This window comes from Bos indicus, chromosome 8, assembly GCF_029378745.1.
Source record: "Bos indicus isolate NIAB-ARS_2022 breed Sahiwal x Tharparkar chromosome 8, NIAB-ARS_B.indTharparkar_mat_pri_1.0, whole genome shotgun sequence".
Classification (NCBI taxonomy): domain Eukaryota; kingdom Metazoa; phylum Chordata; class Mammalia; order Artiodactyla; family Bovidae; genus Bos; species Bos indicus.
Window position 1 is genome coordinate 8,533,939 of NC_091767.1, and position 13,563 is coordinate 8,547,501.

Genomic DNA, 13,563 nt, shown 5'->3' on the forward strand with positions numbered 1-13,563 from the left:
GGAGCCTGGGGTCACACAGAGTCGGACACGACTGAAGCAACTTAGCATGCATGCACGCCGTCTCAGCAGCTTCCTCAGCGTCCGGTGCCTGGAGGCCTGCCCTAGATGGAGTCCCCCTTGGGCGGCGGGCAGGCGCGTGTTCTGTGGCCCATGTCTTGTTGGAATTTTCCTGTCCCCACAGTCCCCACCTCACACCACGCTGGCCTCACTCATCTATGCCCCGCTGGGTGGTGTGGGCCTCTGAGACCGCAGTCTCCTTTTCCCTTTCATTAGAAGCATTCCCAGCTTACATTCGGACTTCAGATCACAGGAGGCAGCACCAGATGGGCAGTGTGTTCCATCCAACCTTCTCGTTTGGGAGCCCAGGGGCAGGTTCGGGAGAGAGCTACAGGCTCGAAGTCACACGGCAAGTGGGTGGCCTGCGGGTGCTCGCCTCTGGCTGTTCCCAAGTGTCTGTGCCTGGTGCAGACGCATCTCCACCCCCCTCACTGATGGGTGTCCTTCTCAGCCTCTCACCCGCACCCTTCCTGCAGCTGGCACCTCCTGCCGCATGGGCCAAACCCCTCACTGTGTCTGTCACTCGTAGCTGGTGACCACCTGTCTCCACGTGCCCTCGGGTTTCCTCCCGCAAGCTTCTCTTATCAGACTCGCAGCACGGAGGCGCTGTAATCTGGTGACCCCCCTCCTGTCTCCCACCCCAGCCCTCCCCATTACTCTAGAACCAACCCCACCTTTGGGGCGCTCGGGTGGGGTGAAAGCTCATCTGCCACCCAGTCCCAGGAGTCCAGGCCCGAGGGGCCCCTGTTGGATGCGTGAGGTCAGGAGAGTGAGCAGGGGCTGGGGTCGCGGGGAAGGTTTGGCACGGTGGCCACCCCCAGGCCTGAATGAATACAAGTCCCGGCGGAAGCACCTGGTGGTAGAGGAAATCCAGGACAACTTTTATTATGCCTGTTCACAGGTCCATTCAGGCTGCATTGGGGGCTTCCTATTTCCTCTGCTGGCACTTCACACTCATTCACAACAAGAAAAGCCATTGTGCTCCTGAGTTATGGGCCCTGCATCCCCAAGGGGCCGGCATTAAATGCACTGGCCCGGAGACTTATTTTTAAAATTGTACTCCCTGCTGAATTGCAGGTTCTTATTTTTTCCTCCTCCCACAAAGAAAACTTAGGGTAGTTTTCTCCCAACTGCCAAGGTGAAAAATAACTATGAGCTCCATCTCTGAGTCTTTCTGGAGAAGACTGTGTGAGAACCTGCTCACTGGAAGGACTCAGGTGTGGATGCTAACCTGGCTCTGCCCACACCTCAACGGGTTGGTTTTGGATGGCGGGGGGGCTCTCTACCCAACGCTTCAGCTCCCAGCTGTCAAAGGAGGGCGTGGGCCACATAGAGGTAGTGCCTCACAGATATCACTTTTATTATTATTATTATTTATAAAGTGAGGGTTTGTGGGAACCCTGCGTCGAGCAAGTCTATCAGCACCATTTTTCCAGCAGCATTTGCTCCCTTGGTTCCTCTGTGTCACATGTTAGTAATTCTCACAATTCTTCACACCTTTTCATTATGAAGATATCCGTGCTCGTGCTCTCTGACCAGGGATCTTTGAAGTTACTATTGCACGAAGATGATGACTCTAAAGGCTCAGATGATGGTTAGTAGTATTTTTTTTTTTTTAGTAAGAAATTATTTTTAAATTAAGGTACAATACTGGTTTTTTAAATTTAATGTTATTGCATACCTAATAGACTACAATATAGTATAGTATAAACATAATTTTTATATGCAGTAGGAAACCAAAAAAAAAAAATGTGTGTGACTGGCTTTATTGTGATATCCACTTTACTTCTGTGGCCTGGAACCGGACCCACAGTGTCTCTGAGGTCTGCCTGAATTTAGGGTCTCTTTTGGTTCCCAAGTTCTGAATCAAACAGCACATGGTCAAATCTTTCTCAAACGTAGCCCTGGAGGGGAGTCTCTATTTCAAGGGGGGTAAAACCAGCCCAGCTCATCCCCAGGCGAGAGGCGACCACAGCCCCCGGCGTTCCACAGACGCCCTTGGGCAGCGCCCCCTGATAATCAGAGACCCTCAGAGAACGGGTGACCACGAGCTCAGGCTTCATTTCTGAGTCATATCCATAATAAAGAGGTGTCAGCTTTGCTAGCCTCTAACGCAGTGGGGGTTCCACCCTGCCAGAGGGGGTCAGTGCCAGGGCTAATGCCTGGACCTACTGAGACGTCTGTCCTTGTCTCTAAATTCTTGTCCCTGAAAGGGAAATCCTAGATAGAGCCTGGAACCTTCCGCCTGGCCACGACTCTGTGGATTGTTAATAATCCTCACGATTGATCCTCAAAAGTTGGCTGGCTGTATGGCTCGTAAAACTCAGAAGCAAGCACCTGTCTTCAACACAGCCACCCCAACAGAACAGATACCTGTTTGCTTGGCTGCGTTTAGTGCCTGCATGCTCAGTCGCTCAGTCATGTCTGACTCTTTGCGACCCCATGGACTGTAGCCCACCAGGTTTCTCTGTCCACGGGATTTCCCAGGCAGGAATACTGGAATGGGTTGCCATGCCTTCCTCCATTGCTTTTAATATTAACTGTTAAGGAAACGAACATTCAGACCTCAGGACTACTGTAATAGTGTTCAGACTGTTGCGATAGGGGAGACAGATGGGGCTAAACCCTCAATACCACAAGAATACGTGGGGGTTTCTAAGGAGCAGTTGGCAGGGAGAGGTCAGTGGATGGAGATCTCTAAGAAACAATATCAAGGGTAGAGGGATTCTTGCTAAAAGGATCCGAGAGCGTGATTGTCCCTGAAGGCAGCCCTGGGTGGCTGGTTATCAACTGCGAGATCTCCGGGAATGAGGAATTTAATCCGATGTCAATGTCAAGAGTGATTAGATGTCAAGTATGCAAATGGACTTAGCCAGACTCTCGCTAAAACTAGACCCTGAAAGAACAGACAGAAGCCCAGGGTTGAGGCCAGGTAGAACAGACGGCGTGGAGGGGTCTGAGTCTTTGTCACAGGCCTGTCTCAGGCATGGGAAGTGGGTTTGCCAGGGACATCCTAGCTTTCTTTCCTGGGTCTTGGTGACCCGTCTCCCTGCCTACCGGCAAGTTCTCTCGTGGATCCTAGTAGGAGGGGCTCTGCTCAGCTGGGAACAGGGTCTAGACCCTGACTCAGCAGCCTTCTGATTCTGAGTCTAGGATGGAGATGTGCTTTGGGAATGACAGGCTTGACATGGAGCAGCCTGTGGGCATTTGACCTTTCTTGTTCTTCAGCATTTTCTCAGTTGCTTGTAGCTGGAGGAGCGGAGTGGGCAGGAGTTGTCAACTCTGGGAGGACCCAGGTGGGTGCGGGGCTTCTTCTCTACCATGGGCTGGGGCTCATGAAGTAGGGAATGAATGTGTGAGGTCAAAGGAATGAATGTGTGGGGGATGGACATGGGGGGACAGAGAGGTGAGAAGTGGGGTCGGGCAGGGTGCATTCCTGGCCTCCGAGCCGCTATCTGCAGACCCCTGAGGAGGTGAAGCTCTGGACCCCTGGCTGTCCTGGGTTCTGAGAAGGGTCTAGGCAACCTTTTTAGGTCTGATCCGGAATTTTGCTAGTTTGTGGGCTGCTGGAAGTGGAAACGATGCATTGGTTTTTCAACTTCATCTTAATCCCAGACTTTGGAGGTTTGGCTAAGAGGCAGCCTTGGGGTAGGACAGCTGAACAAAGAGTTTTCTAGAGACAGACAGAGGGTGGGTGGAGACAGGCACTCCGGAGTCTAAGCCCCCCGACCCTGCTCTTTGTGACCCCTGGAGGAGTGGGGGTGGGGGGCTGCCCCACCTACTCTAACTGAGCTTCAGGTTTAGCTCCTTTATCTCATTCTGCGCCTACAAGGATCCCCCGCAGGCGCAGAGAGCCCCATTCTACATTCCAGGAGACTGGGAATCAGAGACTTTGCCCTCAGTTCCACATTGCCTAGTGGCTGAGCCAGGAGCCCAGCGCTGGTCCCTCTGGCTCCCATGCCCACGGCCAGTGCTCGTGGTCAGGCTGCAGAAGGCGGATGGCTTGTACTCCACAGTCTTCGCCCCCACCCTCCAGGAGAACCACATGGAGGAACTCACGGGAGTGTGTCCTTGTACTCCACAGTCTCCCTCACCGCCCCCTGCCCCCCCGTCGCAGAAAACCACACGGAGGAACTCACGGGAGTGTGTCTTTGGGCTCCAGAGTAACATGACGGGTGTAAGGGCTTCTCAGAACCCCTCACATTGACTCTGGGCAGAAGATGCCCCCTCTCTCAAATCCTTTTGGTCCCTGTCACTCTAAAGAAGAGCAAACAGACCCACAAGGAGCCAGAAAGAAGCCTCTGCAGAAGAGGTGGGCTGTGGAGAGAAGTGGGTGCCCCTGTCTGCTCCAAGGGAAAACCAGGTGCTTATTAGGTGCTTGCTGGGGTGCTCAGGTGCAAAGATCCCTGTGGCCTGAATTGCAGCCTCCACACTCCGGCTGGGCCCAAATCTTCCCTCACCTCCTCTGGGATACTCGGTCACTTGCAGTGCATGAAGACACACACAAACATGCACGCATGGATGCACGCAAGCATACACACACAGAGGCACAAACACGCATTGCATACACACACATGCACACCCGGGCAAGGGAGTTTTGGGGGAGATGCTGGCTCCCCATCAGGGATCTTGGATTCCTAGGAAGGCTTTTGCTTACCTCACCTTTTTGTGACCTCGTTGGGTCAGGATTAGCAGCCTTTCTGGGCATCCATAACCCGTCAGTGTCCCAACCCCATACACCTCTCCCCATCCCCAGCTGGGCCACTTCTTTCAAAGCATCTACCCAGAGTGGACCCTACTGCCTTTCCGTTCACTTCTGTCACCGTCACAGATATCATTACCTTGCATGCAGACCTGACTGAGACCCTCACAAAAAAGCCATGGATGGGCATGGTGGGCTTCAGGCTGCCCAAGATGCCAACAGGTTATACACTGAAGAGACAGCTGAGACGGGGGACGTGCCTCTCTGGACATTAGCCCCCACCCCAGTCTTCAAGTTCAGATCCCTCTATCCTTCCTTTGTATTTTTTATTCTATCTCTTTATCTGCTTGACTATTCATAGAATCAGTGAGCTCTTCAAGATGATCTTAGAGACAGACTACTCCCCCTGTTTTGGGCTGAATTGTGGCCCCCTCCCACCAATTCATAGGCATGTGTGCTCAGTCACTCAGTCATGTCCAACTCTTTGAGACCCCACAAACTGTGGCCCACCAGGCTCCTATGGCCGTGGGATTCTCCAGGCTAGACCATTGGAGTGGGTTGCCATTCCCTTCTGCAGGGGATCGTCCTGCCCCTGGGATCGAACCCAGGTCTCCTGCCTTGCAGGTGGATTCTTTACTGTCTGAGCTGTCACTTACAGGGCATAAACCTAAATGGTGGAAGCTCTGGGATATGATACCTCTGTGGGGGCAAATAAGACACTGCAAAGGGTCTGTGGTGGCTGCAGAGGCAGGAAACCCTCAGAGCACTTAGGACCCTCAGGGCAGTGTCCCTGGGGGCAAGTGTGCTTCAGAGTTAGACAGGGCCTTGCGTAGGCAACAGGACTCGTGGTGGGGAGGCAGGTGGGAGGTGGCACGTTAGGACAGGGAAGTAATTCCAAGGGTGGGAACAAGCTGTCTGGGTGCTCGGGCAGCATGTGATATCCTGAGCTGGAGCCAGGGATCAAGTAGAGAAGGTGTGAGATGTGAGGGACCAGATCGGGGAAGAAATGGGTCTAACTACCCAGGGTGTCACGAAGGAAGATCACTCAGAGCAAGAGGGTGAAGCCCAAAGTCCTCCAAGCTTTGGTCTCAGTGCGGAAGGAGCTCTAAACTCCCATGGGACCACCTTCTTGCTGAAAGCTTCACCCCGTCAGGGGCAGCCAGCCTTGGCTTCGGCTCCCAGAGTCCAGAGCCTGGGTGCCTGTCCTGGCTTTGCTCTGGGCTCCCCGTGCAGCCCTGAGTTGGACACCTGGTCTCGGTGGTACCTGGGCACCTTCTGGTGGCCCCACTCTCATGCCCAGGCTCTGCTTTGAGACATGGGTTCATGGCTTTTCCAGGGTTCCCAGGTGGGAACCCCGCTGCCAACACAGGGAACCTCATCTGTTTGGGATGTGGACCATTTTAAAGTCTTTATTGAACTTGTTACAATATTGCTTCTGTTTTATGTTTTGGGTTTTTGTCCTTGAGGTGTGTGGGGTCTTAGCTCTCTGACTAGGAATTGAACCCACACCCCCTGGATTGGAAGGCAAGGCTTAACCCTTGACTGCCAGGAATGTCCCAATGGGGAACATCTTTGATTGACATGAACTAGGCCTCCAGTTCTAGGCAGGCTTCCCAGGTGGCTCAGTGGTAAAAAATCCACCTGCCAATGCAGGAAATGCAGGTTTGATCCCTGGGTCAGGAAGATCCCCTGAGGAGGAAATGGCAGCTCACTTCAGTATTCTTGTCTGGAGAATCCCATGGACAGAGGAGCTTGGGGGGCTACAGTCCATGGGGTCACAGAAAAGACTGAGCGACTAACCTTTTCCTTTCCATCCAGCGTTCTTGCCTGGGAAACCCCTTGGACGGAGGTGCCAAGGACCCTGCCAGGTCCTTGGCAGACTACAGTCCTTGGTTCGCAAAAGACTCGGACATGATTGAGCGAATAAACAAGGACGGCTGGTGAGGTGTCAGCCCTTTTCGGGATGGCCCCGCTCCGCACCTCTCCATCCTCCCGCTCTTCAGCAGTTCCGACACGCCGGCATCTTGCTCTGTGATCCCAAAGTGCTTTGCGCCCAAGCCCTTCCTGTGACCCTGGGTTTCTGCCCACCAGCAGGTATGGGGAGGCGGCCGAGGGGAGACGGAGTCGGAGTTGGGACAGGGACTCAGCCTGCCTCGCAGGCCTGTCATTAGAGAGCCCTGTCCTCCGCTGCTTGAAGGGTTAACAGAGTCTGCGAGGCCTGCGAGGCCAGGGTAGGAAGCGAGGTCCAGGAAAGGGGAAGGATATCTTGCCTTTTTATCCGGGTTACAATGCTGAAAGGGAGCCAGTTCGGGGAGGGGCTGGAGACCGACAAAACAACCACCCCCAAATAAAATTATGAATGGGCCAACGCCACAACAATGCGGGAGGCTGCGGGGGGCGGGGCCCGAGGGCCTGTTGACTAGTAGCAAGGTCAGGGCCCCGCCGCCCGTAAACAAGGGCTCACAATGCCCGTCTTTCCTCCGAGAGCCGGCTCCTCTCCTGGCCTGGTCCCCTGGGTCCGCGGCCTGCCCTGTCCCTCGTCCTCGCCCGAGTCTGTCACTGAAAGGCCAGCACTGCTTCCTCAGGGAAAAGCCCGGTCTTTTGTGAGCATTCACTTCCTCCTCCTGTGGGAACCTCTTGTGGGCCTATGACAGCTGCTCTGAGGCGTCTTTCTCAGGAGCCGAGGTGGGGAGGAGAGGGGGCCGCTGGTGCAGGGCAGGGGGGCTGCAACCTGTCCGGGCTGGGATTGTCATCACAGGCCTGGGCAGAGAACAATGGGGGGAGCCCGGCTCCCCCACCCCCAGGGCTAGGTGCTGGGGCAGCTTCCTCTTCCCACAAGCCTGCTCTTTTGTATGTGTGTGTATTGGGGGGTCAGGGGAATTCTTTTGTTTGCTTTGGTTTCCCTTTTTTTTTTTCAGTTTGCCCTTTGGATAGCCCCTGGCTGGGGGTGGGGGGTGGTGTAGAGGGACAGTGTTGGGGAGCTTCCTAGAGGAGAGGGAGTGAGTGTGGGAATGGGGTGGCCATGGGGTTTGTGGGGAGGGTCTTGCGGGGATATTGGGGGGCTTTGGGAGATGAGCATAAGATGCTGGGATGGGGTCATGGTTGTCTGCTGGGTAGCGTCTGTCCTGGGTGTACTGACCTTGGGACAATGCGCCTGGGCCCCCGGGCAAGGGCCGCACACAGGACAGGTGTCTGGCAGCTCGCTGGAGGAGGGGCAGAGGAGGCCACCTCTACCCTGACCCAGGGCTGCACTCAGCCCAGTCACGACCCACTCTCTGCGATCCCACGGACCGTAGCCTGCCGGGTTCCTCTGTTCATGGGATTCTCCAGGCAAGAATACTGGAGTGGATTGCCATGCTCTCTTCCAGGGGAGCTTTCTGACCCAGGAATCAAACCTGTGTCTCTTATGTTTCTTGCATTGGCAGGCAGGTTTTTTTTACCACTAGCACCACCTGGGAAGTCCTCTCATATTGGCCTCGGCCTCTGCCCTGTGGGGGATGTTCACACGTGTTACACGGAGAAAGGTCTTCCAAGGTCCCAAAAGCCTAGGGAAGCCTGGGTCTTCCCAGGTCAAGCAGTAGCCTCTGCTGCAGGGCTCTCCAGACCTTTCCTGTGTTGTATATCCCCAAGATAGGGAGTTTCTCAAACCCACCTGAATACAGTGCATTCTGTGGGATCCTTGGAACCCTCTTTGGGAAACGCTGTCTGATGCTGACAACAGAATCTGTTGGATGAGGAAAAGCTGACTCTGGACTCCGGGAGAGGACAGCTCATGCCAAGATCAAGCAGCCATGTGAGGGGTGAGAGACGAGGGAAAGACAGAAGAGGGGTCTGATGGGAAATTTTTGTAGGACTGGGGACAAGTGACCTTAAAGAAACAGGAGGACAATATCTGCTTTAGAGGAAAAGACAACTTCTTCCCCTTGAGGTCTGGGGGACTTGGGCACAAGTGTTAGACGGAGAGGCCAGTTTAGAGTGGCAGTCCAGGCAGGAGACCCAGGAAAGGAATGCAAATGTCACATCTGCTGGAGACAAAGACGCTGGTGTGAGAAGGGTGGGTCTGGGGTCGCTGCAGAGGAGATCCCAGCTGAGGGAGCTTCCAGACTCATAGCCCAGGTGGCCTGAGGCCTGAGCCACCCTCTAAACCAGCATCCTCCCCTCCTGGGGTCTCCCCCTGGTAGTGACAGTAAAACCATGGACAACTGCCACCTAGGAGCAGAGAAAAATGCCGCCCGAGGACGGGTCTAGGTACTGCCTCACGGATTTCATGTGGCTGAGCATCCACTGTGTGGATGTGCTTTCTGCTCTATTCCAGCAGATGATGTCAGCACATTTGGGACCATCAGGTCTCACACCTACAGCCCCAGGCCTCCATTCCAGGAGGCTTCCCTGAAGCCTTCGGAATCTCAGGAATCCCCCCAAAACGCTGCAGAGGCAGCAATTCTGGAGTCCACTCAGGAAGGACTCATGTTCTTGTTGTCTCCCTAAAGCCCTCCCAGGGGTGAATATGTGCTCCTAAGACTGAGGTCTGGGCTCTCTTTTCTCTTTGAAAATTGCCCAGTTACAGAGGAATGATCAAAATCTATCTCCACTGTGGGATGCAGGGAACTTGCAGGAACTTCAGGTGTTTAGTTCTCTGGGCTCCAGTTTGGGTTCTTTGCCTGTATGCTGGGAGCTGTTGCTTGTGATTAACCACTAGGAGACAAGGTTCTTCTCCGTTGTTTCACCACCAGCGAAAGGAGTGAAATTCCATCCAGGGAGGGGACCCACCTCTTTCCCTGCCCGGCTGGACCCCAGAGAAGCACCTCTTACTCCAAGTGCCCTTCACTTCGCCTTAGCCTACACAGCTTCATTCATGCATTCATGAATTCATTCATCCATTCTTGTCTTTGTTCATCCACGTTTCTAACGCATGCCCACCAGGGGCAGGTGCTGGACAAAGGATGGTAGTTCTAAAGGAGACACTCTGCAAGTTCACAGGTAGTTAAAACCTGGGCTCTGGGAGCACCCTAGAGGTGTGTATAATTATGAGGGCCTGGAGCACATCACCCAACTACTCCTTGGGGATGAGTGCAAAGGTTTCGCAAAGGAAGTGACATCTCAGAGGACACTAAAAAAAAAACATGAACAGCAGCAAAAAAAACTGTGATTCCCAGCATAGACAAGGCACTTAGCACTCACTCTGATTCAATAACAAAATGAGTGAGTGAGTGAATGAATGAGTGCATTTTTAAGTCACTGGTGTTTCTGCCTCACAGAGTTATCCTCTTGTGAGGAAAGCAGACAAGTGAGAGGGAGCTTCGGAAGAAGCCCCGTGTGAAGGATTGCTTCCTGTGCCTTTTGAGCCTCAGCTATGAAGCATGACCTTTACTGCTTGTCGAGCAGAGGCTGCTTTTAAAGGATATCCCTCCACTGTCCTCCCAGAAGGAAGGGGAGACTGGATGGTGCTACGAGCCCACCACTTTAAGGACCTTCTGTGTGTGCTCTGAAATAAGAAGACAGTAGGGCTTCCCTGGTGGCTCAGCGGTTAAAGAATCTGCCTGCCAATGCAGGAGACATGAGTCCCATCCCTGGGCTGGGAAGATCTCACATTGTGCAGAGCACCTAAGCCCGTGGACCACAGAGCCGGTGCTCTAAGAACCTGGGATCTGCAACCACTGAGCCCACGTGGCACAGCTACCGAAGCCTGCACACCACAGACCCCATGTTCCTCAACGAGAGAAGCCACTGCAACGAGAAGCCCAGCACTGCAACAAGAGAGTGCTTCTGTTTGCTTCAACTAGAGAAAAAAACCCCACGGTACAACACGGACCACAAAGCAACAAAGACCGAGCACAGCCAAAAATAAATACATAAAACTTTTTTAAAAGGAAGAAACAGTAAGGGAAAGTGGCAATCATGGGGATTTTCAAAGCAGCCCTGGAGGGAAGATGGTCCCTTTTGGCCGAGGGCAGTGGGGGGCTGAAGTGGGGTGACGAGTCTCAGTGGAAATAGTTGATTGATTGAGAGTCATCTGAATGTGACAGAAGACAGGATAACTGAGCATGGCTCATCCCCCAAACATACAATTGTGCACACACACCCATACACACATATAAACACTTGAACACACACATATTGCACCTTTTGGGAAACAGATCACATGGAAGACACAGGTTTTGAATAGAAAATCGCTTCTTCAGAAGAGCTTGTGTGTTCGTGCACTCTCAGTCATTCAATCGTGTTCGACTCTTTGTGACCCCATGGACTGTAGCCCTCCAGGGATCTGTCTTGGAAGTCCCAGCAAAAGTCCCAGGACTAGAATCTTTGATACTTAAGGCAGGGTAGACAGCTGCCACCAGGTGGCGCCAAACAAGAGCTTGTGCTGGGAGAGACAATACACCACCTGGGACCCAAGGCTCACTCATTCATTCTTCTGCTTTGCAACACCCCACAACTCTGCATTTTAGGGCCTTGGATTTCTCAGCTCCTCCTACCCCATTAAGAGCCTCATGGCAGGGTTTTACTGTAGTGATACTCTACAGGATAATGGTGCTCTTTGTGTATCTAAATTGGTCTTGTAGGTTTTGAAGTGCTTCCTTTGCCTTACTCAGTCGTGTCTGACTCTTTGTGACCCCATGGACTATACAGTCCATGGAATTCTCCAGGCCAGAACACTGGAGTGGGTAGCATTTCCCTTCTCCAGGGCATCTTCCAAACCCAGGGATCGAACCCAGGTCTCTTGCATTGCAGGCAGATTCTTTACCAGCTGAGCCACAAGGGAAGCCCAAGAATACAAGAGTGGGTAGCCTCTCCCTTCTCCAGCGGATCTTCCCAACCCAGGAATCTCCTGCATTGCAGGCAGATTCTTTACCAATTGAGCTATTTGGGAAGCCCATAAGGAGCAGCGGCTGCACTTTGCTGGAGCAGCCGTGAAGAGATATCCCACGTCCAAGGTAACAGAAACGCAAGTAAGATGGTAGGTGCTAAGAGAGGGCATCTGAGGGCAGACAGACTGAAACCACAATCACAGAAAACTCGCCAATCTGATCACATGGACCACAGCTTTGTCTAACTCAATGAAACTAAGCCATACCATGTGGGGCCACCCAAGACAGACAGGTCATGGTGGCGAGTTCTGACAGAATGTGGTCCATTTGAAAAGGGAATGTCAAACCACTTCAATATTCTTGCCTTGAGAACCCCATGAACAGTATGAAAAGGCAAAAAGATAGGACACTGAAAGATGAACTCCCCAGGTCAGTAGGTGCCCAATATGCTACTGGAGAAGAGTGGAGAAATAACTCCAGAAAGAATGAAGGGATGGAGCCAAAGCAAAAACAACACCCAGTTGTGGATGTGACTGGTGATAGAAGCAAGGTCTGATGCTGTAAAGAGCAATATTGCATAGGAACCTGGAATGTCAGGTCCATGAATCAAGGCAAATTTGAAGTGGTCAAACAGCAGATGGCAAGAGTGAACATCGACATTCTAGGAATCAGCGAACTGAAATGGACTGGAATGGGTGAATTTAACTCAGATGACCATTATATCTACTACCGTGGGCAAGAATCCTTAGAAGAAATGGAGTAGCCATCATAGTCAACAAAGGAGTCCAAAATGCAGTACTTGGGTGCAATCTTTGAAACGACAGAATGATCTCTGTTCATTTTCAAGGCAAACCATTCAATATCACAGTAATCCAAGTCTATGCCCCGACGAGTAATGCTGAAGAAGCTGAAGTTGAACGGTTCTATGAAGACTTACAAGACCTTTTAGAACTAACACCCCCAAAAGATGTCCTTTTCATTATAAGGGACTGGAATGCAAAAGTAGGAAGTCAAGAAACACCTGGAGTAACAGGCAAATTTGGCCTTGGAGTACAGAATGAAGCAGGGCAAAGCTAATAGAGTTTTGCCAAGAAAATGCACTGGTCATAGCAAACACCCTCTTCCAACAACACAAGAGAAGACTCTACACATGGAAATCACCAATGGCCAATACCGAAATCAGATTGATTATATTGATTATATTATTTGCAGCCAAAGATGGAGAAGTCAGCAAAAACAAGACCAGGAGCTGACTGTGGCTCAGATCATGAACTCCTTATTGCCAAATTCAGACTTAAAATGAAGAAAGTAGGGGAAACCACTAAACCATTCTGGTAAGACCTAAATCAAATCCCTTATGATTATACAGTGGAAGTGAGAAATAGATTTAAGGGATTAGATATGATAGACAGAGTGCCTGATGAACTGTGGGTGGAGGTTCATGACATTGTACAGGAGACAGGGATCAAGACCATCCACAAGAAAAAGAAATGCAAAAAAGCAAAATGGCTGTTTGAGGAGGCCTTACAAATAGCTGTGAAAAGAAGAGAAGTGAAAAGCAAAGGAGAAAAGGAAAGATATACCCATTTGAATGCAGAGTTCAAAGGATAGCAAGGAGAGATAAGAAAGTCTTCCTCAGTGATCGGTGCAAAGAAATAGAGGAAAACAATAGAATGGGAAAGACTAGAGATTTCTTCAAGAAAATGAGAGATACCAAGGGAAAATTTCATGCAAAGATGGGCACAATTAAGGACAGAAATGGTATGGACCTAACAGAAGCAGAAGATATTAAGAAGAGGTGGCAAGAATACACAGAAGAACTGTACAAAAACGATCTTCATGACCCAGATAATCACGATGGTGTGATCACTCACCTAGAGCCAGACATCCTGGAATGTGAAGTCAAGTGGGCCTTAGGAAGCATCACTACAAAGCTAGTGGAGGTGATGGAATTCCAGTTGAGCTATTTCAAATCATAAAAGATGCTGTGAAAGT

At 51.7% G+C, this 13,563-nt stretch overlaps 1 protein-coding gene across 1 annotated transcript in view; it reads left to right on the forward strand.

Moving 5' to 3' along the window:
• Window positions 1-13,563, forward strand: part of RP1L1 (RP1 like 1) — a 58,256-nt gene that overhangs the window by 36,017 nt on the left and 8,676 nt on the right. Inside the window, exons 5-6 of the mRNA XM_070794333.1 lie at window positions 3,890-4,234; window positions 6,763-6,853. Of these exons, the coding sequence (XP_070650434.1) occupies window positions 3,890-4,234; window positions 6,763-6,853 (436 nt within the window). The remainder of the gene's footprint in view (window positions 1-3,889; window positions 4,235-6,762; window positions 6,854-13,563) is intronic.